Source organism: Stegodyphus dumicola, chromosome 10 (assembly GCF_044657685.1).
Source record: "Stegodyphus dumicola isolate Sdum_Otavi_A_Nest chromosome 10, ASM4465768v1".
Classification (NCBI taxonomy): domain Eukaryota; kingdom Metazoa; phylum Arthropoda; class Arachnida; order Araneae; family Eresidae; genus Stegodyphus; species Stegodyphus dumicola.
In genome coordinates this window covers 57637790-57664193 of record NC_140777.1, presented here as the reverse complement: position 1 = coordinate 57664193, position 26404 = coordinate 57637790, and the positions used below count along the sequence as shown (strand labels likewise).

Sequence of the window (26404 nt, the reverse complement as noted above, 5' to 3'; positions counted from 1 at the left end):
AAATAATCGTTATTGTAGGAACTCATACAAGTATGTATAAATTCCAAATAGAACATACTGTGCAATATATGACGATAATATTTTTAAAAAATATATGCATAATTTTTTTAAATAGACACAGAAAATATATTTTTTATTCTTTAATTGTGCTTCTGTGAGAGGGAGAAAATTGTCAGTTGTTTTAAAGAACTTGTGAGGAGCGGACACAATGTCCCATTTGAAATGGGAAATCTTCCCGTATTTCTGGAATTATGCATATTTATTGTTGAGTATTGCAATGAAAAGTGAACGTCCATGTGTTAATCTATATATATATATATTGTGACTCCTATTAAGTTTAGCATTCCCCGTTTCTTATTATTTAATAGTTTGTTCTGTAATTTTGTTTGATGTATGAATCTGGCAACCAGTTTTATTTCTGAATGTAATGATCGAGGAATTCCCGTTCGTCTAAGCAAGAAGCAGTTAAGTTAGTTACGTTACTGAAATACTGAATGTTTTTTCATCATTAAGATATACGAATCACTTTATACTAAACTCTACATGTAAATAATCGCATTTATTTGTATGTGTTCGTAAATGAAATAAATTGGATATAAAACCAAGTCTGATTTCGAATCAAAACAAAACATAAAGAAGAAAGTCTGTGTGTGTATGTTTGTTCGCTAATAACTCAGTCACTTCTATAGCTATCGTCACCAGTCTTTCTAAAATTCTTTTCTGGGTCCTGAAAAATGTCGACGTCCACTTTTTTCAAAAAAAAAAAAAAAAAAAAAAAAAAAAAAAGTAGCTAAAATCAGTTATTATTTAAAAACTCGGAAAAACAATTTTCGCCCTCATTTTTCCGAGTGGGAACAGTCTCGCAAGCTGAAGATAAAAATCTGCTTTATTTCAAAAGTTGTTGCAACTGCTCGCTTTCAAATCCTAGAGTTTGTTAATAAAATATTTATATGTTTTACGAGGAATTAAAAATAACATTGCCAAACATTAAATACATTATTCCTGATTCCAAAAATTTTTGGGAAGCTATTTCGACCATTGTCATCTCCAAACAACTTTAAACAGCCTAGATATTAATTGAAAACTTTAAAAGCGCTAATTTTCGCACTCATTTTCCCGAGTGGCAACAGTCTCGAGATAAAAATGCTTTCGAAAAGTGTTGCTACTGCTCGCTTTCAAATGGTAGGGTTTGTTAATCAAAAATTTCTAAGTTTTTCAAAATCTATACATATAAAGAAAAATGTTTTTTTGTGTATTTTTTTTGTTTGTTTTGTTTTGTTTTGTTTTGTTTGCGTTATTGATTTCTGATCAATTATGATAAATTTTTTTCCACATTTAACCGACTAAAATTGAATATAAGTGAAATATTGGATGGAACTTGAGCATTTACAACCATTTGATTAGAAAGACCATTTGATTAGAATTACCAAAATCATTAAAAACTGCCTGCCATTATAATGAGAGAGAATTAGCTCATTTTTCTATCGAAATTTTTTATGTCGGTTCCATATCGCATCAGACTGAAAAATGTACGACTATGAATCGTATTTTTTGCATCGTTATTCGAGAAGGATTACAGCGGTATTGTTATCTCTGTTGTTAGATGCATTATTCTTAATCTAACTTAACTGGTATCGGGTACTTCCGGTAGTGTGATAATAAACTAGAAAATTTCATAAAGACTGGTCTGTCATCGTTAATTTAAAACCTTACCAGTCTCTTTGGCGTCGAAATGCTCAACGACAGTGAGAATGTTTTGTATTTCATTAGCAGATGGCGGGGTAGAATGTTCGACTTAGTTCCGAAACTGAACCTTGCTTCACTAGAGATATTCTCTTCTTAAATCTCTACTTCAGATTTTAGAAAGTTTATTAAAGCAGTCAGTTTATTTGATGATTTATTAGTATCGCTTAAACGTACGCTTCTTATCTATACTGTAATGTCTTTAGGCAAACATGATTCAACGAGAGGTTATAACATAAATGCTTATAACGCTCGGAAGATTAAAGTCTCGAGTGCTACGATATGAGTTTGAGTTTTACAGTACTACTTCGCGACTCGTGTCGCTTTTTGCGGCTCAATGAATTATTTAGAATTAAGCTCAACTGTTCTCTCACATATACTTTTGTAATCCTCTTCGGCGAATTGAGCTTTTAGGAATTCAGTTACTCGATAAAGTCAATTCAGTTACTCAGTAGCCAGCAATTCAGTTACTCAGTAGTCAGCTGAGGGCGGGAAAGAATCAATATTATGTCTTGGAAACGATCCTTCAAGAGCAGCTTGAAATAAATATTGCATTTTTTACTTTCAAGTGAAATATCTGGATCATCGTGAATTTTCTTAAAGTGACCCCAAAACCAAAATATTCCTTAACATGACCACTAAATTTCTTTTTAATTCGGTTTTTGGCAGTTTAAACTTCCGATCTGGAACTGTTGCATTAAGAATACTCTTATCTCCCGAATTAGTATTAGTACTTCGTACCTTAGTTCTATACCGTAAATATTTTTCACTGTGTATCGTAGTTCCCCTATGCTGTCTATCAAAATATTCTTGAGAACATTTAGTCATCAGATAACAGCTTTATAATGGTTTAGCTTCTACCAAATCAAGCTCCGACCATTTTTCTTCTAACTGCGTCTTAAAGATTTCTATTTTTTCTATATCACATATTTCTTTTCCTAAACAATCTTCCAATTTATTAGATATTCGTGTAAAGACACTTTTTAAAGGAGTACGTAATTTCTTTAGACCCTCCATTATCAGAATTAATATATAATTATATAATTACAATCATATAATAATACAATAGATAAATCCCTCAAATACCCAGCCGAAACCGCAAGTAAATTTTAGAAGATCAGTAATAATATCGAAAAGATAAAGCTTAGGTTTACTCTTCTTCATAGGGGACCGCTGAAGAGGTACTCCAATAGCAAAATTTATTTATTCAGAGAAGGTATTTTTTAACAGGAAGACATATTATTATCATTAATATTATTAACAAAAGTAAATAAATAAATTTTTAATGACAGAAGGAGATTAATTAAAAATACGGTTAACAGTGCTTATTTTCGCTTCCGTGCGATAATGAATTCACTGTTTTTTTGACTTATTTCAGTCTCCAGTTCACTTAAGTTCGTAATGGAAGAAAACTGCCGAGAGGCTCGCTCAGCAGGGAGAGTGGCACGCGTTTTTATTTATTCCTGAAAACATGCAAAGAAAATACTTGAATCCTATTACAACGTTTTGCTCATACTGTATATGGAACTTATCCTTCAATAAAATAATACATTTACTTCAATACAAATCGATTAATTATACGAGTTTCTTCCGTCTCTCATTCTAACATCTCCCCACGTGCATCACACCACAAAACAATCACACATTTGCATCCAGGGAACATAATCTCGGTCAACGTAGAACTACAAGCTCAGGAAATGGCTAGATTTTATAAGATAAAAACAGGTCTGTGAGAAGCTGTAGAATGTTTTTGGTTCCTAATATCTATGCCCCTAAGCTTAGAGGTCACGATATTAGGCGGTTATCAAATCCTGCTTCCACTTAAAAAAAAAAAAAATAATAATAATAATAATTAAAAAAAAAACTACACTTTTCAATATCAGCATCTCCATCTTGTCTTGTCTATATTGTCTTCCTGTCGCCTGTAAGAAAGAGTGGCTAGCGACGCTGAGTGCTGTACCGTACGTCCCGTGTTCGAATTCCGGAAAAAGCATAGATATTGTAAGCATACAGTGTATGTGCGGTAAAGAAGCGCTCAAAATACAAAACAAACTGAAATCATCTCGAGAGGTTGATGGTAGAGGGTTGAAGTACCCTCGGACTGTCTTCCGGGTTGTTCTTCCTAGGAATCTTGTTCGTAGTAAGGGCCCTGAGATACCTAACATACCTAGATGGATGCACAGGTCTGGTCGTTTTTCAGGCTGTACTTATATTTTTTCTTTATCTTGCTACAACAATAAGAACACAATAAACGTGTAATGAGAAAGCTGATGGTTTCCAGATGTTTAGGAAACACTTGATTTCCGTAATTTAAAAAAAATATCTGATGTCCTTTTTAATAAACGTCCATTTCTATCTAAGATAGAAATAGTAAAAAGTCTATTTCTATCTAATCTCAAAGCTATCTGTACTTAGTATTAAATTATAGTGATCGATCATCATAGTAAAGTTGCTTGCGTTTAAATCAGGAAGTGTCAAAATAAGTTAAATAGAAAAAATAATAATTTAAATAGAATTGATGTATTTAAAATTAGCAAAGGAGCAACCTTTTATTTGGCGTAGATTTAGACAAAAGACTCAATCGATTTCGAAGACAAACAGGTCCCTCTTCTTCAGGAGCGACGAAATTTGCAAGACTGGAAAGAAGCTCCAACGTCAACTTCCGCTGCATGCCATGATTAACGTGAAATCATGCTAATACAGCTAAATTTGGAGCTGCTTTTCAGTCTTGCAAAATTCTTTGCTCCTGATGAAGACTGACCTGTTTGACTGCGAGATCGACCGAGTCTTTTGTCTAAATCTGCCCCAAATACGAGGCCGTTTCTTTACTAATTTTAAGTTTTACTTTGGCGTGTGTTAAAAATAAAATGATCATGTGATCAGACGTTGCGATTAACGGTCGTCTGCATTTCTTTCCCGGCAGGGCTTACGGTAAATATTTATGTAAACAAATCCTTAGAATTCTATGTAACGCATTTCTTGGTTTACTAGGCTAGCTTTTTATTTCCTGTTCTCGGATTACACTTAGATCCACACTTACGCTTGGATTTTTCAGTCTAATATGTTCTTAAGTGTGATGTGAATAAAAACAAGAAAAAACCAGGGCAACATGTTCTTCATTCATGAATCTCGTTGAATTTTCTAGTGATATTATTATTATTATTATTATTATTACTCAGAGTGTTCCTCTTCTGATTTAGAATTGATGTATTACTTCTAAATTCCAGCTTCCTGTAGAATGTCAAGTTACTTCTTGCCCGATTTTAGATTTTTAGTGCAAAAGTAACTACAAACTCAGAAAATAGTTTAAATTCTATTGGAGCTTCAAACTTAACAACCTGCAGACTTCGAATTGCAGCATAATTCAACGCTGTTTGTGACAATTTAAAAGTTTAAGTTCACACAGGACTAGTGTTTCCACTACTAGACCACTACAATTTCCTAAATACCAACTCCTAAACTGTGTCATCTCGGGCTTTTTTTATTTTTTAAACATCCTACCACCCGGTGCAAGAGCACCAACTGTATTTGCTCTAACTAACTCAGAACTGAATTGTAGTGCTAGGATCGTACCATGAATATTTTCCCGATAAAATTATACCATACACCAAATTTCCGTTTTTAACTTAATACAGTTTTGTCTCCCAAGTAGCAACACTTTTGCCTTGTTATTTAATACTGGACCAGAATTTCTCCTTTGGCTGTACACTCTACATCAGGAGCGGCAAAAACGGGCCTGCAGGTCGAATGCGGCCCTTCTAATTGTTTAATTCGGCCCGTTATGAAATCCAATGCACCAACATTTTCATCTCTTTCCTACCCACTTTCGTACGCAAACTACCGAAATTAGCACCACGAGTACGGGTCTAATATTACGATGTATACATGTATACGCGTATATATATGCATGACTATCCTTGCAAGATTTAAGCTGAGAATCTACCTATGATGAAAGCACCAGATATGGTAGAAAGCATATGTATCCGCTAAATAATACAACCTATTTTTACGAATTTTGTACTTATGTAAAAAATTTTAGTGAAATTATATATTTTTTGTATAATGTAACATGTAAATCCAAAGAAGCGAAGACTGACAGAAAAGTAAGAATACAGTGACAAGTCCATTAAACATTGAATAAATAACTATCTCAGTAAATTGGCAAGATATCGCTACATTGGCGATGCTTTTGGCGATTAATTTTGTCACCAAATGTGCGAGAAATCTCGAAAGGTTGCCAAAGTTCGCGACATTCTGTCTCAGTCCCTGTATAATTGTAATGGCTATTATAATTGAATAACTGCAATTGATGCTATAACCGTATCCGGATCTCATGACTTCCAGTATTTTCGAAAAATAAGAGATTTCTTGGAAGCTGGAAGAAAAGTGTATAAGAACGGAGAGATCATCTGTTTTCGAGTAGTAGTTGTTAGTTCAGAGCGACTTCGGAGTATTGAGATATCTGGGAGAGTTTCGCTTCTTTAGATACGCTTTGCACTGCACTGTGTTTAACGTTCTTAGTAGTTTGAAGAGTAACTACTGATTGTTCTCTGTAATACTGGAAAAGCTGTGCACAGTGCAACATGGACCTTGAAGAGGAGATGTAAGCAATTAAGAATTTAAAGGACCATGGTAATTGTTCCAATAAAGTTTCATTTGGCAATAAATATTACTTTTATATATTTTGATATCTTAAATATATGTGCAACCCGATTTATAATTAATTGCTTTCCTTTCTTACTTCTCAATTTTATTTTTTGTTAAATTTTCCATTTTCCTTTATTGTTCGCATTTTGAATTTTTATTGGCATTTTCAAACACTGATAAAAATTATTATTTAGCACTATTAAGATTTCTGTTTATTATTACTATTATTATTATTACAACTTATTTTAAAATTTCTGATATGGACACCAGCTGACTTCTTTGTACGACCCTTAAATTATGTACTTTTTTGCTGCAATTCATTTAAACTTATTTCCAGGAATTTCATTGAATATATAATTCTAGTTCAATCAATTCGGTTCCAAATCCGAGGCCAGGCAAAGTGCATAAAAAAGAAAACTCCATTAAAATTTGTAAAATACGAAAAACGTAAAACACCGAACACAGTTAAAAACATTAAAAAAGCAATTCTGTAATTAAAGTTAGAGTTTTTATGCAAAAACAAGCAATTCGGGCCAGCTGCCGCAAAGACACCCCAACCTTCCGTAATCTCCACTGGCCAGAGCGACACTGAAGATAGTTCACGAACTGACTTAATAAACTATATGACTAAGCGTTTTAAATGTAAATTACTTCGCGCCATGTTAGGCTTACCTACACATTTTTTTTAACTGCTGATCTACAATTATTGCATACAGATTAACACATAAAAACCTTAACCGATACATAAGAACAATATAATTCAATCAATTTTAAAGCAAAAAATGCGCAATTTACCAGTCTAAGAATAAAACAAAACAGTACACTGAGCCAGACCTATGTATGCATATATACAGTGGTGGCCAAAATTGTGGACACTTTTGGAAATTTTTATGTTTTTGAACTTTGTGTATTTATGGAAAACATTACGTTTCACAAAATGCAAACTTGTATATATCATTTTAAAGAGAATTTATTACTGAATTCAATACAAAACACAAAATTTAATTATTTGCAATACAAAAAATGTTAAACGGTAGTAGTTATCAATATACATTAGATAGTGATGATTGCAGTGAGTTATCAGTACTTAGTAGGATACCCTTTATTTTTGATTACAGCTTCACATCGACGTTTCATTGAGCTGACAAGAGTCTTAAGCTCTTCTTTCGTTATTACATGATGCCAGGAAACAATTATAGCCTCAATTAGTTCCATTTTATTTGATGGGCGCCTCATTCGGACAAGAGTTTTCAAACGGTGCCACAAATTTTCGATAGGATTGAGGTCAGGACTGTTTCCTGGCCATGACAACAATTTAATGCTCTTTATACGAAACCACTCTTTCGATATTTTGGCCGTGTGGCAAGGAGCAGAATCCTGCTGAAAAATAAACGAAGCATTGTTGGGAAAGAGATCTCTGATGGAAGGTAGAAGTTTTGGTTCTAGAATAGTGTCAATGTATTTTCTGGCATTCAGTGTCCCATCGATGACATGAAGGCGACCAATATCATCTGCTGACATGCATGACCAAATCATAACACTAACTGGGTTCTTCACAGTTGCTTGAATGCAGTCAGGATGTAGCTCTTCTCCTATTCTACGTCTTACATATTTTCGCCCATCACTACCGAATAACGATATCTTAGTTTCATCACTCCATGTAACTTGTGACCACTGATCATCTGTCCAATTAATGTGTTCCTTTGCCCACTGTAGTCTTTTTTTTTTTTTTTTTTCGTAGCTTAAAATTAAGATAAGGTTTTTTTCGTAGAATTCTACCTCTCAGTCCAACATCTGTTAATCTTCTCCTGATTGTCCTTGAACTGACAGAAACACCAGCATCATTGAGATCACTTCTGATGGCCGCTGATGACATTTTTCTATCTTGGAGACATAGTCCTTTTATTCTTCTGTCATCAATAGATGTGGTGCACCTTTTTCGGCCTTTTCCTTCTTTGTTTTTTATTGAATTTGTCTCCTGATATCGTAAACAAAACTTTCGGACTCCAGATGTAGTCACTGAACCACCCACCTGTCTTGCAATTTCAGCATAGGAAAGACCACTTTCTCGTAACACAATAATATTACATCTCTTTCTAGGCGTCCAATCTACTCTTTTATTTGATATCATTGCTTCTTGACTAAATATTAAAAAATTTTACAAAAATTCCTACTTGTAATTGCAGTGTATAAGAAACAGGTCCTCCTTCTACATAACAAAGCAAAATAATGAATTGTTTCAAGTGTAAACATGATGTCAGCTTCTACTGGCAGTTACTAACATTTGATTGGTTCTCAGAACAAAAACAGTGATTGGCCAGGAAAGCTAGACATTACAAACCACTTCATTACTGTGTTTTTTATTTATATTAAAGTACATATAACTTTATTTGTATTGCAAATAATTGAATTGTGTGTTTTGTATTGAATTCAGTAATAAATTCTCTTTAAAATGATATATACAAGTTTGCATTTTGCGAAACGTAACATTTTCTATAAGCATACAAAGTTCAAAAACATAAAAATTTTCAAAAGTATCTACAATTTTGGCCACCACTGTATATACAGGGAGATTCTAAATTATTTCTAGAAATTAAGAGGGATGATAGTACTCATCCAGATGAGCAATAATTACCATAGAACATAGAGTCGCATTCGACTCTGAAAGGCAGAAAACAGTAATATTAGAATTCCAACCTGAACTTACAACTGTGTTGGGAGAGCGAATAAACGAGACCAAAAGTTGCACAATCACTTTAGTGAAAAACTCACAGCACAAAACGGATAAAACATAAAACTTGGAGTTCGAATGTGAATTAGAGCTCAGACTTTGATGGCAAACACTCAAATCCACATCTTTGGTTGGCAAGCTCTCAACTTCGCAAACTATTGCAACGAGTTAATTATCTAATCAAGGGCTGAATATTATCAACTAATTCCAACTTCCACTGTATGCCGAGATTAGCATGTAAAGTTCATGCTGTGTTCCGGCTATCAGAACTTCGTGTCCCATAGAAGTCGCTTCAAGTAGAATGAGCGCAGCACGATATAAGTCCCAGAGGACAGGATAAAAGATGGCGAAGGGCGAAATAACTGCTACCTTGATACTTGATATCGAGGGTAGTAGTTTTTCCATCAAAGTCTGAGTTCGAATTAACACTCGAATCAATCACTCTAAATCCACGGACCAGTAGAACGTTACAACATGATCAATAGAAGTCTCCTGAAGACGTCCAAGTTGTATAGCTGTTACTGACTTTAATTGTCAGAACAAAGGTCCCAGTTTCGAATTCTAGAGAAAGCAAAGTGTTTGTGAGGCATCTATGTACTTAAAATAGTATAAGGAGAGCCAAAACTTCTACCGAGTGGTTTGGTAGCAGGGAAGAAGAGATGGCAGACTCTCCAATTCGTGCACCGGGTGTTATCCTTCAAAATTGTGAGTGAAGTAGACAAAGTATCTTTGTCTTGTTGCTCAAAGCTCATGCCAGCGCAGACGCAATCTTGCACTCGCTTTTCCCCATACATTTTCCTTTTCTCCCTAGCACCTATTCCTGACATGATATTTACTTACTTCCGTTGGCATAATGAAATGTCGCCCATATCCTTAAAGGAGCCAAGTCCTCCGAACAATATCCGTTGAGACGAGTAATTAGATGAGAGAAAAGGCGACGCTTTGCGACGTGTGCTTCATCATCAAGGAATAAAGCACACCATTCGATTCAAAACCATTTTATAATTTAAACTGAATATTTATGGTATTAAATGTGACAAAGTGATTTAAAAAACATATTCTTTCGCTTTTCTTTTCTTGCGCTATCTATTTCTTGCTAAAAATATCTTTCCTTTTCTTTGCGCTCTGTTATATTACTTTTAAAATTGGCATCATCCACGGAAGAAGTGTTTTGGTGTGAAAAATTTTTGAATTGATGTGTTCGCCTTCTTCGTGGTGCTTCATATAAAAATTTTTTCTTTAATTTGATTGCGAAAGAAATGGAATATAATATTGAAGAAACTTACACAGAACTTGTCGAGGCTGTGAATTTAGTGATGAATCCTTGCACTTCTGCAAATCAACGTGCCGAAGCGCACAAGGTTTCAATTTCCTGATAATTTTTAATGATTGTATTTGTTTAAAATCTTAATTTTTAACATTTCAAAGGAACAAATAATGTAAAGCGCTCTTGAAAATTTCAGTGTTTAAGTATTAAGATCAAACATGTTTATAATATACTTCGTTTTTAATTAATGCGGGAACAGTACAGTATGTTACAATTTTTCCTTATAGCTTCGAGTGATGTCTGAAAATGTTATAACATTTATTCATAATTGAATAAAAATGGGCTCTAGTGTAGAGTTGGGTGCCTCTTCGATTAGCGACAATTTTTTTTTTTTTTTTTAAATTTTGGCTATGAAACCTCATTTCTGGTTACCATGATAGTTTTAGCTTTTTGATTTTTTTTAAATGATAATAGATTGATGTGTACATGGAAAAATTTAAGGTAGTGCGCAATGCCCAGTTTGTGCAATTCTGGGATATTTTTTTTTTAAGTGAAAACAGATCGACCTGTACATGGACACACAGTTTTTGCAATTCTAACTTCTTTTGGTTTTGTGTAGTGGCCACTTTGAAATTGTGCCTTCCTGGCACTGATCTTGGCATCAAAAAAGAATCACCAAAAAACAAGGGGCACCCAATTGTAAACTTTTACCAAATATATGAAATATATTGTTACAGCAAGTTTTTTTTTACTGAGCTATGCCTGGTATAAAACTTTTTTATTTATATAACAATGCTAGAATATTATGCTAGAACTTTTATGGAACAAAAGTGCTTAATCATGACGAAGATTACGTGTGAAATTGGGACAAAGTGCAGAATCGCCCACTGTTTGCCGCGTTTTTACGAATTGCACATACATGGTATCATCCATGTACACGTCAACCTATTTTCATTAAAAAAAAAAACATCCCAGAATTGCACAAAAATGGCATTGCGCACACTCTTGACTATATCCATGTACACTGCTAAAGTCCTAACTAGTAACTTTTATCGCCGTACCAAAATGTCACCAAACTACCTGTTACCATATTCCAAAGATTAGCTTAATATTTTTATAATTGCTATCTAATAAAATTAAATAATAAGCATATTTTTATTAATATATTTTTTTGATGTCATTTTTGGGCTCCACCAGTGACTGAGTGGTTAGGACCACTGAATGATCGTATTCAACCTGCTTTGGGTTTGAAACCATGCAAATGGGCTGGCTGCATAGTTAGTATATATTGTTTTCACCATGTTCAATGTGAACGTAAGTCAGTTTCCCTAGAAAAGTTTTCCATGAGGGCAGATAGCACTCATGACCTTATGATATTCAAATAATGTAACTTTGATTGCATTATGAGTTTTAAAAATCTTTGATTTTCACTTGCAGTGAATGGCATTAGATAATCTTTCCTATAATAGGGGTGGGAGTTTGTATAGAAAGATAAATGGTTGATCTTTGGATTATGGTAACTTGGTGATTTTTTGGCGAAAATTTGGCGGCCAACTCTGCTACAGCAAGCCTCTGTTTTTTTGTTTTTTTTTCCGCCGCCATTTTGTCTTCACGAAGTAAAGACATGTTTCTTTTCTTTTTATTTACTCAACACTTTTCCCAACAATCTGCTAGCCCAATTACACTTATGCTAGAAATTTTATGGAACAAAACTGCTTAATCATGACAAATATTAACTGCAAAATTGGGAAAAAGTGCAGAATCGCAAACTCCTTGTAGCGTTTTTCAGAATTGCACATACAGAGTAACCATGTACACGTCGACTTATTTTTACTTAAAAAACATCCCAGAGTTGCACAAAAATGGCATTGCGCACACTCTTGACTTTATCCATCTACACTGCTATTTTCTCATAAATTACAAAAACTTGCACGAAAATGCAGGAAAATTTTGTGAATCTTTAAACTTGGTAAAAAGCACATATATGAAATTACCTGATCGTGAAAAAATATATACCCTTTCCAAGGATGAACATTTCCACGTATAAAATAAATAAAATATCCAAAAACTTTGACCTCTGAATTATTTATTATAAACGTCACCAACGAATTTATAACGCAAACATTGGTTGCAGATACTTAGTGTCAAATATTTAAATTATTTCCATGTACGTTTACTTCCACTGAAACGTATACCAAACTGCTACAAACATATAATTCACAAAATAACTATCATTTAATTAAAATATAATTAAACCATGTACACGTCGACTTATCTTTACTTAAAAAAACATCCCGGAATTGCACAAAAATAGCATTGCGCACACTCTTCACTATATCCATGTACACTGCTTTTTTCTCATAAATTAGAAAAATTTCACGAAAATGAATGAAAATTTTGTGAATCTTTAAATTCGGTAAAAAGGACATATATCAAATTACCTGATCGCGAAAAAGTATATACCCTTTCCAAGGATGAACATTTCCACGTATAAAATAAATAAAATATCCAAAAACTTTGACCTCTAAATTATCTATTATAAACGTCACATGCCAATTTATAACGCAAACATTAAAAATTGTTGCAAATACTTAGTGTCAAATATTTAAATTATTTCCATGCATGTTTACTTCCACTGAAACGTATACCAAATTGCTACAAACATATAATTCACAAGATAACTATCATTTAATTAAAATATAATTAAACCATGTACACGTCAACTTATTTTTACTTAAAAAAACATCTCGGAATTGCACAAAAATAGCATTGCGCACACTCTTCACTATATCCATGTACACTGCTTTTTTCTCATAAATTAGAAAAATTTCACGAAAATGCATGAAAATTTTGTGAATCTTTAAATTCGGTAAAAAGGACATATATCAAATTACCTGATCGCGAAAAAGTATATACCTTTCGAAGGATGAACATTTGCACATATAAAATAAATAAAATATCCATAAACTTTTCCCTCTAAATTATCTATTATAAACGTCACATGCCAATTTATAACGCAAACATTAAAAATTGTTGCAAATACTAAGTGGCAAATATTTAAATTATTTCCATGCACGTTTACTTCTATTGAAACGTATTCCAAAATGCTAGAAACATATAATTCACAAAATAACTATCATTTAATTAAAATATAATTAAATTAAAAAACACTACTTAAAATATAAATAAACACATGCATTAAATTAATAAAAATTAGCTTCAAATCTTAATTACTTTAAACTAATTTATTGCTAATAACAATTTTCCAATAATACCATATTAATTTATTTCCTTACATTTCGAACAATGCATAAAAATAATATCCTCAAATGATAAAAAATATTAACTTACCTAATCTTCTTCAGAATCTTGAGTGCATAGCGGATAAACGTTTTTTATGGATTCAATAAAATCATTGAATGATTTTTCTGGTAATTTTTCTGCCATACTTCCTCTGCTAAATAAAAAGCAAAATTCTCCTATCATAATACTTCCGAATAGCACTTTTTATAGCACCCCACGTGCCCTCAATCGTATTCGTATGTCCATTTTCACCAGATTTCTTGCACCGCCATTCAAACTTATCAGTAATATCCTTCCTCGAATTCACTTTATATAGGGCCATGGGATCCAAAAATTAATCAGCACTCTTTCACACAACACGCAATGAAGCTAAATACCAAATGCTAAATGCAATAAAAATTTCAAATTCACTTTATATAGGGCCATGGGATCCAAAAATTAAGGAACGCTCTTTCACACAACACACAATGAACCTAAATACAAAATGCTATAAAGAACTGCAGATATTTTCCCAAATTTTCCTCCTTTTCAGATTAAACAACTGTGATTTGTCCATAAATGTCTCATGATCTCTCATTTCTCTCACCCAAAATAATGCGTAATTGGAACTCGGTACTTCTCACATTATTGCCAAAATCCTAGGTAGTAACCTTTATCGCCTACCAAAATGTCGCCAAACTGCCTGTTACCATATTCCAAAGATTAGCCAGATAAATTTGTGAAACATCGAAACATATCGTCTGTCCAACAATTTTTCCATGCAAACATTCTCAGGTTAATCATGTAATTCTATTTTATGAATGATGTTTTGTGGAAATAAAATCAGGAGCCAGCTGTTGGAGGAGGGGGACTGAAAGAAAATGTCCTAGTTTTCAAACATCTTTCATGGGCCAGTATCCCATGGGTCCCATTTGTTTTAAAATTATTCGAAAAAATTACTAACCTAAGTGTGTTTTACCGCAGTGTTAAAACTTTCATTATATTGTATTAATAAAGTGTGTGATAAAATAAAACTTTCATTTCATTTTATACTTTTATTATTATATATACTTTGATACTTATACGTATTTTGGTATCTCTACTAAAGTACCAAATTTTTAGGATGTACCAAGCTGCAATCATGCTCATAATCAATCATTTAAGCAAAGTTGCCATTTTTGTGTTGTTCTGTTTGCTATATTCCAAATTCCAATAATTTTAGACAAATCATGATAGTTCTTGACTTTAATTTAATTTAAATCATGCTTTCATGGAATTTCACACCCATGAAAGAAACTGCAGTGAACAGATAGAAGTGGGTAGACACCAGAATTTCATCATTAGTCTTATTGATATATTCCTGCCCAATTTTGAGAGAGTACATCCAAGGGAGTAGCGGTTTGAGAGTCTTCTCCTTCTTCCTCTACCATCAATCTCTTGAGTGGTTTCTTGATTTTCTTTCGATGATGTGTTTTGAGTGCCTCCTTTCCACACAGACACTATATGCTTACAAACACCCATGTCTTGTCTGAGATTCGAACCCAGGCATATCATCACTAACCGCTATATCTATCGACGACTAAATGTGTGGGTGTTTTATTTTTGGTTTTAATGTATTATATAATCCTTATTTAATAATTAAATTTATATTTTAAATTGCTTAGGTAATTGTCTTTTCTTTCTTTGTAAAGTTTCTTTTCTTCTGATATGTTAAATGTTTGCGAGCTTACGGTAAATAGTGATATTTTGGGAAATCATTTTTAAAAAAAAATTCATGAAAAAATGTGACTTCCACTGAAAAGTTCCTATTTATACATTTTTACATTTAAGTAATGAATTTGAAAATCGATACTGGAACTGCTTCACCTACAAAATTATACTTATGTAATTGTGTTGCTATGCAAGTACCTATATTTTATTTCACACTTATTTCATTTTATGATATTAATGGCAGTGTTAAGAAATTTTCTTTTTAAATTAACACCAAACAAGTTGAAGTATATTTCAAAAAGTATCTGTATGATGCATGACATAGCATCTCATACTTTATTGCTATGTGAATGGTTTTATACTTTTTTTTTTAATATTTACTTTTTCCTTGTTACTTCTATAAATTTTACTAATACTTCATAGTTCCCATGGGCATATTTTTTATTCCTCTTTTTACATCTTAGAAGTGATGTATTGTTTTCACTTAATATGTAAAATCATGTTCTGACAAAATAAATCTGGAAAAGGTATATATAAAACTAGAAGCAGCATTTATCATTTACATGTCTTGGCAAATATTGCAATTGCATGAAAAACAAAATTGCTAATTTATCTTCTACTTGCCTTTGTGTATAGTGCAGGGTTGCTCCTAGCAGGGATGCAGCGCGTGAAGGTACACAGGTCGCCGGACTCTCGCGATACCACAGCTAAATATTTAAAATTCATTGCAAGTACTTGTCGTATGTATGTCCTTTTATACAATTTGTTCTATGTAAGTACTTAATGAGTATGAACAATTTATTATAAATCATAATGTTATGATAATTTATTTACTTTCTGATTATCTACACCCCAACTAAAATATTGTGAAAATGTATTCATGAGAGGCAAAGCAGTATGTTGCTAAAATACACTATTCGTCAAAAATTAAAGGAATGACAAAAATAAAATGTAACTGATCTTTAATGAAAAATTATTAATAGAAATTTGTACAAAAGCATTAGTTAACACAAATTACAATGTTAAGCTGCTGACTATTTGCAAAATATTGAAATTAAAACCAAATTTATGGAAATTGGAAAATGATGGAAATATTAGTTCACCTTTTTTAGAAAAAATTTTTCTTTGATATGGTGTACTGTCACCTCGGACAGATAAGCATGCCTCATATCTTGTTTTCATAGTATTTATCAGCTCTTATAGAATAGTACACCACTCTTCTAAAAGAGCACTTTTAGCTCCTGTAAGATCTGGAGAGGAATTTGACGTGCTAAAATCAGTGCCTTAAAGCATCCCACACATGCTCAGTCAGGTGAGTAAGAAGGCCTATCCATTTGCATGATATCTTCTGTTTGCAAGCATTCTGACATCACATATGCTCAATAAGACCGAGCATTGTCACCTATTAGCAAAAACTCTGGGCCAACAGCAGCCCAAAACAGTCAAATTGGGGTTCCAATACTTTGTCCACATATCTTGGTGTATTTACCTCCTTGAAGGATATGCGGCTTGGTGGGGCCATTTGTCATGATTCCTTCCCAAACCATTTATCCACGGTTTCAGAAATGGGATATTTCATGGAAAAGAGAAGGCAGGTTGCATGTTTCTTCTTCTCTCCAGATCAAAACACATCTAGAATCACTGTTCAGACTATATCTGGACTCGTTATTAAACAATACTTGGGCCCAGTCATCTTGGCTGCATTGAATATGACGACGACACCACTGTAAATGGATCCCTATGGAAGCTGGAGTGCCTGAGACACAAACCAATGGTTTCTCATGCATACATTCGTTGAGCCTTCGTGCAGCAGTAGAATGGCTAATTCAAGTTCCTGTGGCAGTTAGAAGGTCTAAAACCAAATTACTTGTAGTTGCTCCGTGGTTTCTTCGAGCCGACAACAACAGAAAATGGTTTTCTGATGCAGTTGTTGTTCTTGGCTGTCCCTGAGCAGGCTGCCTACCAACTGATCAATTGCTTAAAAAAGCAGCTCCGAGCTCTTGATATGACACTTTGTGGGATATTCAAATCTTGAATCACCTTCATTTGTGCTTAACCTCTCTCAATTCTGCCAATTATTTGTCACTTTTGATCTTCACTTAAATGATGCCTTTTAGCCGTAACTACTGAATACTGATCACTCTTGGAAACCACATTCACGTTAAACATTACGGACTGGAATTCCAGCATGCATGCGTTGCACACCACATTGTCAGTCACCAAATTTGCATATTTCTAGTGCTAACTTATGTGTGGAAGTGTAATTTTGTGTTCATTTTATTTAGTTAACATAAATATATATTTTCTCATTATTCTTTAATTTTTATTACCAGTGTAGTTATGTGGCAACTCATGATGTCGCAAGAAGATATTTATGGGGTAATCCAGGTATGCGTGCATCTGTTTTCGCCAATGCACAATGCCAAGCTTTTAGAGATGTCTATTTTATGCAATTATCTGGTTTTTTGTTAGTGGAAATAGGTTGCTGTGCACATAAGGAGAACAACAGCACGAGGACAAATTACAGGATTCTTAAAAAAAAAAAAAAAAAAAAAAAAGTGTTGTATTACCAAGTTTATATATATATTATTGCTTGGTTGCTCTTGTACGAAATTTTTAGACCTCCATCGCTTTTTAAATAACTTTTGCCTTCAGGAAGAAATTAGTCGCTAATGAATTCCTGAATTCTTTCCAAAGTTGTCGGCAAATTCATGAGTTGTTGATAAGGGTGCGGATAATCAGAAAGTACCAGATTTTTTTACATGTTACATTTGCTAAAAAGCATATAAATTAAATTTAAAACTTTTAGATACTTATTTTTTGTAATTCCCTTGGCAACAAAAACTGCATGATGCAATTTGTAGCTAAAAAAGTGCAATTTGTTGCCAAATTTTATAAACATTCGCAAAAACAAAATTGTCTGCAGCATAAGATAAAATCAGCAATGCATTCAGTACTATTCTGTTAGAGCAATGTCAGTTTAAAAAAAAAAAAAAAAAGTGTTTTCCTTTGTTTTCTTCTCAGGGTGCCCCTTGGATTATCGTTAAGTTGTTGTTTCATTTATGGTAACCTGAGTAGTTAATGTTATGGAAATGCTATTATGATGTAATTGGTTGTGTGATTGCAGTGAATTTGAATGATGGAAAAAGGTTAATAAGGGCTTGTGTATGTGTTTAGGAAGTATATTGGTTATTTTGTGTTTTACACAGTAAAATGGCTGAATGTAATAAGATTGATTTTAGTTTTTAAACAATTGGGAATGAAAGGGAAAACAGCATTAATTGACGTGTGGGTAAATGAAAGGTTTACTTAGTAGCCATTATAAGTGTCCTGTTTGTAGGAAGCAATGCATATGGTCAAATGTCAGAGGATACACTACAGAGGATATTTTTTACTCTTATTTTTGTAAATTTATATGGCAATGCCAGTATACAGGTTTTAGTTCAGATAATTTTAGTAAGTTTCTGGATGCTGTTAAGGAATTTCGTTTGACTGAAGACAGAGAAATTTGTAAATAAGGTAAGTGGATATTTCCTTTGTGTAGTGCTGAGATGAAATTCCTTTTTATGTTATTTCATTGTTTAATTTAAAATATAGTTTATTGAGATTATATATTTTTTGTTGGCTGCTTCTTTGACTTTTAAAGTTAATACAGTCAAAAGTCTTTAATCCGGACTCATCAGGACTTCGGCGATTCCGGATTATCGATTTTTCCGGATTATAGATCATTAGTTTAAATCTGGTAAGATGTCATGCAGAAATTATAAAACTAAAAATATGAAACCATAATTTATAAAATAATGAGCAATTATGATCTAAAGGGTATCCAAATTTACCAAAAAAGAAGCCTGATATTTATTTGTTTACTTTATTAAACATTTCTTTTAACGCGCGGATGCGTAAAGCATACCTTACTCATAGCCGAAATTACAAAATTGCAACCAGAAAACTATGTGATTTGTATTCGTGATATTTATAATGACGAGGAATTTGATTTAAATCATATCAAAGACGGAGTACATCGAAATTAAATACTACATTTAGTAAGGAATCATAAGCCGACTAAAATAAAAACATCTGCCCTGAAGATAACGATAGTGTTGACAGATCAACTTCCAGTTCATTGCGCGCCGCGACGTGCGCTCCCCCCCCCGGCGCAGAGCAACGTGAAATTGATAAACAGATTTCAAAACGGTTAGATAAACAAAGGATATGCTTTTATCCATTTTTTGTAGCAATTCGTTTTTTGTTTGATGGACATCGAAACATACTTTCGTTTTCTAGATCCTTTGGGAGCTCCAGCATCGGAAATTCTATTTGACATAATCGAAAGTTCAAGCTTACTTTTAGAAAATTGCTCTTACAGTCTGCAAAAAATAATAAGCCGGATCCAATTTGAAGATTAAGGAACAACGCAATTATCAACATTAACTGAAATAGATAATTAGATAATTTTAGCTTATACCGTCCGTTATACATTAAGCGCGCACGCGAAAACGTATTCTGCACTTGCACAGATGCATATGCGCAGTCGTAAATGTCTTGCGCGCACGAGTAAAACGCCTATGCGCATGCGCAGAAAGATTTTAGCTTTGAGGTCCGGATTATAGATCATTCCGGATTACGGGTGTCCGAATTAACGACTTTTGACTGTATAGATTGATGTGTACAGGGACAAAGTCAAGGGAGTACGTAATGCCTAGTTTGTGCAGTTCTCTGATTTTTTTTAAGTGAAAATAGGTTTGGTGTGTGCATGGATACCGAGTTTGTGTAATTTGACTTGTTATTTTGGATTTGTGTAAGCCAAAATAACAAGTCAAAGAATTGCACAAATGCAGTGTCCATGTACCCCCAAGTATCACCAAGAGGCTCCCATAAATATATTTTTACCCAAGAAACTTTATTTGGAAACTGGAAATTTCAAGCCAAATATTGTGGCCTGAGATTTCCAGTTTTCGTTTGAAATATCTTCACACATTAATTTTTTAGTATGATGGACTACACAATTTGGAAATTACCTAATGACAAAAAGGCTGCTATAAATCTCTTTCAAGACAAAAGAATAACTCATAGCAATTGACTTTGTTCTCAAAATCATTCGATGAAGTTAACTTTTGACTCAAACAAAGCTCCTGTTTGAGTGAGAGAAAGCTTTTGTCTCAAACAAGCTGTATGGCGTTGTTACGTACATACTTGCTGTGAAAAAAAGAAAAGGATTGAGAACCAAAACATGATCTGAAGGCTCGGATCTCTCTTTCCTCAGTGCCATTGCTTTTTTTTTTTTTTTTTTTTTTATCTGTGGTGATAGAAATTGATAGCAACTGAATTCCACGTCAGTTAGAAACTGAATTCAACTGAACTGAATTAGTGTATTTTAAAACTGAATTTAACTGAACTGAATTCCACTTCAGTTAGAAATCAGCCATTATAGAACAGTAGATTGGAATAACTACTTGAGGGAGGTATGAGCAACTAGCTTGATGTCTTGTAAAAGAAATAAAATCAGTGGAACCAACAAAATCATAGAAATAGAAGAGAGTCTTTTCACAAAAAGAAAAAACAACATTGGATATTAAGACACAATAACACGCCGAATAAATACTAATTCAGAAGTCAAACAACAAAAATCAGCGTTATTTGGTATAAATTTGGTAAATATAACGCTGATTTTTGTTGTTTGACTTCTGAATTAACATTGGATATGTTCTTCCAGAACAATGGATATTTGGGGTTTATGCTGGAAAAGCAAAGAATGTTTTCTAGTTGCCTTTCCCAATTGTTGTGCTACAATATTGATGACTATCATTTAAGAAAACATCGTGGATGGCCATATAATATTTTCAGACTGCTAGAAAGGATATAAGAAAGAGGACTTAAGAAATGCTGAACACTTCACTATGAATCACAGTTATAATTTTAGGTATAGGGTATCGAAACCGGATATCATACCCTAACTGTGAAATGATTGGGGAGCAGTGCTAAATAGAGAAACAAATTTCAGCAGGGCACTGCTCGCCACCATTTAGAGTCATATTTGATAGAATTTATGTGGTGTTGGTTATATTAAAAAACTGAAATTTTTTCTATAATATTGAATGATATTTGTAATTTTATGCCACCTGTTTAGTTAAATTTAATTTTGTTATTTAGGTGTAGAATACTCTAGATTAAAAAGTTCAAAAGGAAAATTTACTTTCTTTAAGAATTATGAAATTAAAAAAAAAATACTTTTTACAGAAGTAATTTTTCAATCTTTTGAACTCTATTACTATATAATTTTATACTTAACAACAATTGGTAGCCAAAAAAAAAAAAAAAAAAAATGCTGCATTTTTAACTGATGTTGCTCTAACGGAATAGTACCGTGCATTCAATATCTATACAGTGCAAGCTATTTAGTATATATATATATAAAGAGAGAGAGAGAGAGAGAAGGGATTTAATAAAAATTTGTAATTATAGTATTTAACACAGTTTTGTCAGAAATTTATTTAAAAAAGTAGTATAATTCAACTTCAATTTGTTTAATATGTACATTAATTATTGTATTTAATGCAATTATTTAAATAATTTAAAATAACAACACAAATAAACATGCTGAAAAATTCTTTTAATTATTAAACATATCAGAAAATTTTCTATTTTTGTATTTTACTTACTTCAATTTTGTTAGCAGTGTATTAAAAGAAAAAACATAAACTTAATGCAAGTTTCATTTTTTCCAACTCTTTCTGTTCCATATTTTAGCAGTTGCTCCTAATTATGTTTCAAATCTGTATTATTTCTTCTTTTCCTATTTATGGAAAATAGTACAAAACCACTATGTCGGCGCAATGTAGTTATGAAAACCAGTTAGATCGTTAATCATTTGTTTCCTGCGCATGTACAGATGATACGTATTTCTACACACATATGTATACACAAACACACACACATTTGTACTTGCATACATGCATGTGCACATACATATATGTACATGCATGCATGCCTACACACATACATTTCTGAATTCAGTTCTGATGAAAGAAATGCGCCGCATTTGCTTTTTTAAACAATATATTTTTGATTATATAGTCAAGTATATAAGAATATATTAGGTTATGGTTTTTAGTAATAAGTATGGTATGTGTTTTTTAATATACATGCTATAATTTTTATATTGTGCTATGTTCTCACAATCCTAAATTTTCACTCTTCCTGATTATGGTGTATTTTTAATAGATGTTGGAGGCATTTAAAGAAACATCTCCTCTTTGTGCAAAATGTGGATTTTTACTTTCTGCGAAAGGCAATCACCCTACCATTCGCCATTTCGGTCTTCGCTTAATAGATCATTACTTGAAGTAAGTCTGTGTTAATTGATTATATAAAGGTATTTCAATTATGTCGATTTTAAAAAGTTTGTGTAATATTATGGCATAATTCTTAATTATTTTATATCAGATTTGTTTTTGTCCTTCAGACTTTTCAAAATAATTAACAGAAGTGCATAACTGACAATAAAAATAAAATGTGATAAAACTAACAGTTTATCCTTGAAGACTATATAAGATGACACATATTTGGCTTCCGATGTATTATTTTCTTTCTCTGAACAGCATGTTCACTTTTATCTGGTAAATTTATTATTATTAGGTGTGTCTCATCTTGTTACTGAAAATGGTACTTTCTGATTATCCATACAACCCTAAAAAGAATCACCAGGCAACGCAATATGTTGTCAAAATAAAAAAACTCATATTCCTTAAAATATAGATATGTAGCAACCTAGATATGTGCACATATATTACATGAGTGTGATTTTAGCTTTTGAAATTTGACAGTCATTTTCATATTTAGTCTTGTGCATTGTTAATGTAGACAGTTTTTTTTTTCCTTGTAAAGAATCATAATGGGACTGTGGAGTTGATTGGCTAATGAAAAAGAAAGTGTTGCATTTCTAATTTTAAATCTTTGAAATCCAGACCCTTCGCCAACCTGTATCCTTAAAATACTGAACTGCCTGAAATACTTTTCCATTTTCACAGCATTTTCCTCCCCTCCTTATCTATTAACGCAGAAAATAGGTGTGAAGATTTTGAATGATATCCTATGTCCTTTCTAACAAAGATTTCATTAGCCTTTAAGCCCGTTCTTTATAAACCTATTCTTGAAGGTCAGACCAGCAAGCCTGTCTGGCTTTGTTATGATCACAACTGAGATTTTGTTTACTTCTGTTATTTTTATACAAAGGAATAAATTGATTAAAAATAAATATAGTCTTTAAATTTTTAAACAGCAATTTTATTGCCATTTAAAATTTATGATAAAATAGCTCTGGTTTATGAGTAGTATTTTATAATAATTCTGTTAAGTACCGAAATATTTCTGGGTCTTTATAAAGGATATAAAAATGGACCCTGCTAAGCAAAATATGTATACAGTCAAAAGTCGTTAATCCGGACGCCCATAATCCGAAATGATCTATAATCCAGCCTTCAAAGCTACAAACTTTCTGCGCATGTGTCAACGCATAATGCATTCACGCATGCGCATATGCATTGACGCATATGTGTAATATCTTTAAACATGCGCATATGTGTGTACACATGTGCATAATACATTTACGCATGCGCGTTTAATGTATAACGGACAGTATAAGCTAAGCTAAAATTATATATTTCAATTAATATTGCAGATTGCGTTGTTCCTTAATCTTCGAATTGGATCTGGCTTATTATTTTTTGCAGACTGTGAGAGCAATTTTATAAAAGTAAGCTTGAACTTTTGATAATAGAATTTCCGATGCTGGATACTGCCAAAGGATCTACAAAGCGAAAGCATGTTTCGATGTCCATCAAACAAAAAGTGGAATTGCTGCAAAAAATGGATAAAGGCATATCCTTTGTTTCTCTAACCATTCTGAAATCTGTTTATCAATTTCACGCTGCTCTGCGGGGGAGGAGAACGTTGCGGCGGCACGCAATGAACTGGAAGTTGATCTGTCAGCACTATCCTTATCTTCAAGGCAGATGTTTTTATTTTATTCGGCTTATGGTTCATTACTAAATGTAGTATTTCATCTCAATGTACTCTGTCTTTGATATGATTTAAATCAAATTCGTTATAAATATCACGAATACACATCAAATGGTTTTCTGGTTGCAATTTTCTAATTTCGACTATGCATAATGTATGCTTTACGCATGCGCACGTCGAAAGAAATGTTTAATAAAGTAAACAAATGAATATTAAGCTTTTTTTTTTTTTTTTTTTTTTTTTTTTTGTGTGTAAATTTTAATACCCTTTAGATCATAATTGTTCTTTATTTCATAAATTACAGTTTCATATTTTTAATTTTCTGCATGCCATCTTACCAGATTTAAACTGATGATATATAATCCGGAAAAATCGATAATCCGGAATCACCGAAGTCCCAACGAGTCTAGATTAAAGACTTTTGACTGTATTATTATTATCACATGTAATGTAAATATGAGCCAATTTCCGTTAGGAAAATCACGTTCATACCTTTGCCAATCCTCAAGCAGATACCTCTTGCGCTTTAACATGTATAATAGGCTACCCTAACACCCCGTGATGAATATAATATAAATAAATGATTTTCTGTTTTTAAATTTCATTTTTAGAGGAATTTCTTGTTTGCTCTTTTATTGAATAGAGGATTAAGATTTCACTTCAGTACAAAGTCCGAGAACCGGACTCATCAGGACTTCTGCAATTCCGGATATTAGATCATCAGTTTAAATCTAGTAAGATGGCATGTAAAAATTATAAAATTAAAAATATGAAATCATGATTTATGAAATAATGAAGCATTTATGATGTAAACGGTATGAAAATTTACAAAAGCTTAATATTTATTTGTTTACTTTAAACATTTCTTTCACTGTAACTTGTTTCGTTTTCTGTGCTAAAACTTTCTCTTTAATTCTGTAGACAGACATAATTTCTTGTTTAGTTATATAGTTGAAGTTCTGTAATTGGTGTGTCAAGAAATCCGACTAATTTGTCAATCGAATTTTTTTTGTTGTTTTCAGTAACCTGTCTGTCACTTCCTCACTATTAATAGCAGTATTTTCTGGATCTAGAACCATACTATAAATGTCACCATATTTTAATTGATTGACAATTTAGGAGCATTGTCATCACAATGAAAAACTTCTTTTATATAATCTTCATTTATTACCTCTTCTCAACATTTCTTTACAAAATCTGTTAATTGGAAAATTTCACCTTTGGTTTGCGTTATTCGAAAACCTCTAAATTTGCGGCTACTATCATAAATTTCAGCTATCGTTCACTATACATATTTTGCTATGTATCATGAAATTGGCGACTAAAGACAAGTTCTTCCGCTAAATTTTATCTTGATTCTATCACGCACTGAGACAATTATGCCTGAATTGTGTTAGTTTAGTTATTTATTATACTTATGTATATTTCTTACACATGCTTATGGCTTATCTAAGTCCTGAATAAATAAATTCCCACATATACTTAAGGCTTATGAAGGGCGGGTGCTAGATATCTTACTGCCTGATGAAAAGCCTCTGTGGATCCTAAATTCTGCTACCAAGTGTCTTCCTTTTTCTTCTCTAAATTCTGCTGCCCATTGCGGCCATACAAGTCCTGGCTCTGCTTCTGGGTTTATGTGAATAACAAATCAGTTATTTTTAATATGAAGAGCATTAAATGTAATCTTTTGGCCTATGAGTATCATTAACAAGATCTATTTTTAGCATGTGGAAAGAAATTTTTCCTAGGCAACATTACTTAGCACATTTAACTTAAATCTGTAATCATCGCCAAGCGTAATGTCAATATAAAATTTTACCATATTCTTCGTTATTCAATTACTAATATAAAAAAATTTGTTTAGGCATCACTATATGAGTCATTACTCAAGTTGTCATGTGTTGATAAGCATGCGGTGATGAAAACAAAATATAATAAATAATGATTCGCCAGGTTGCCATCAACAATATAAAATATTAGTAGCTGTAAATTCAATGATGTATCTA

At 32.6% G+C, this 26404-nt stretch overlaps 1 protein-coding gene across 1 annotated transcript in view; it reads left to right on the top strand.

Annotated features, from left to right (window-relative positions):
* Positions 1-10286: 10286 nt before the first annotated feature.
* The window catches only part of Ranbp21 (exportin-5-like protein Ranbp21), a 179327-nt gene continuing 163209 nt past the window's right edge, over positions 10287-26404 (top strand). Inside the window, exons 1-2 of the mRNA XM_085825111.1 lie at positions 10287-10482; positions 22602-22723. Coding sequence (XP_085681237.1) covers positions 10381-10482; positions 22602-22723 — 224 coding nt within the window. The 5' untranslated portion in view covers positions 10287-10380. The remainder of the gene's footprint in view (positions 10483-22601; positions 22724-26404) is intronic.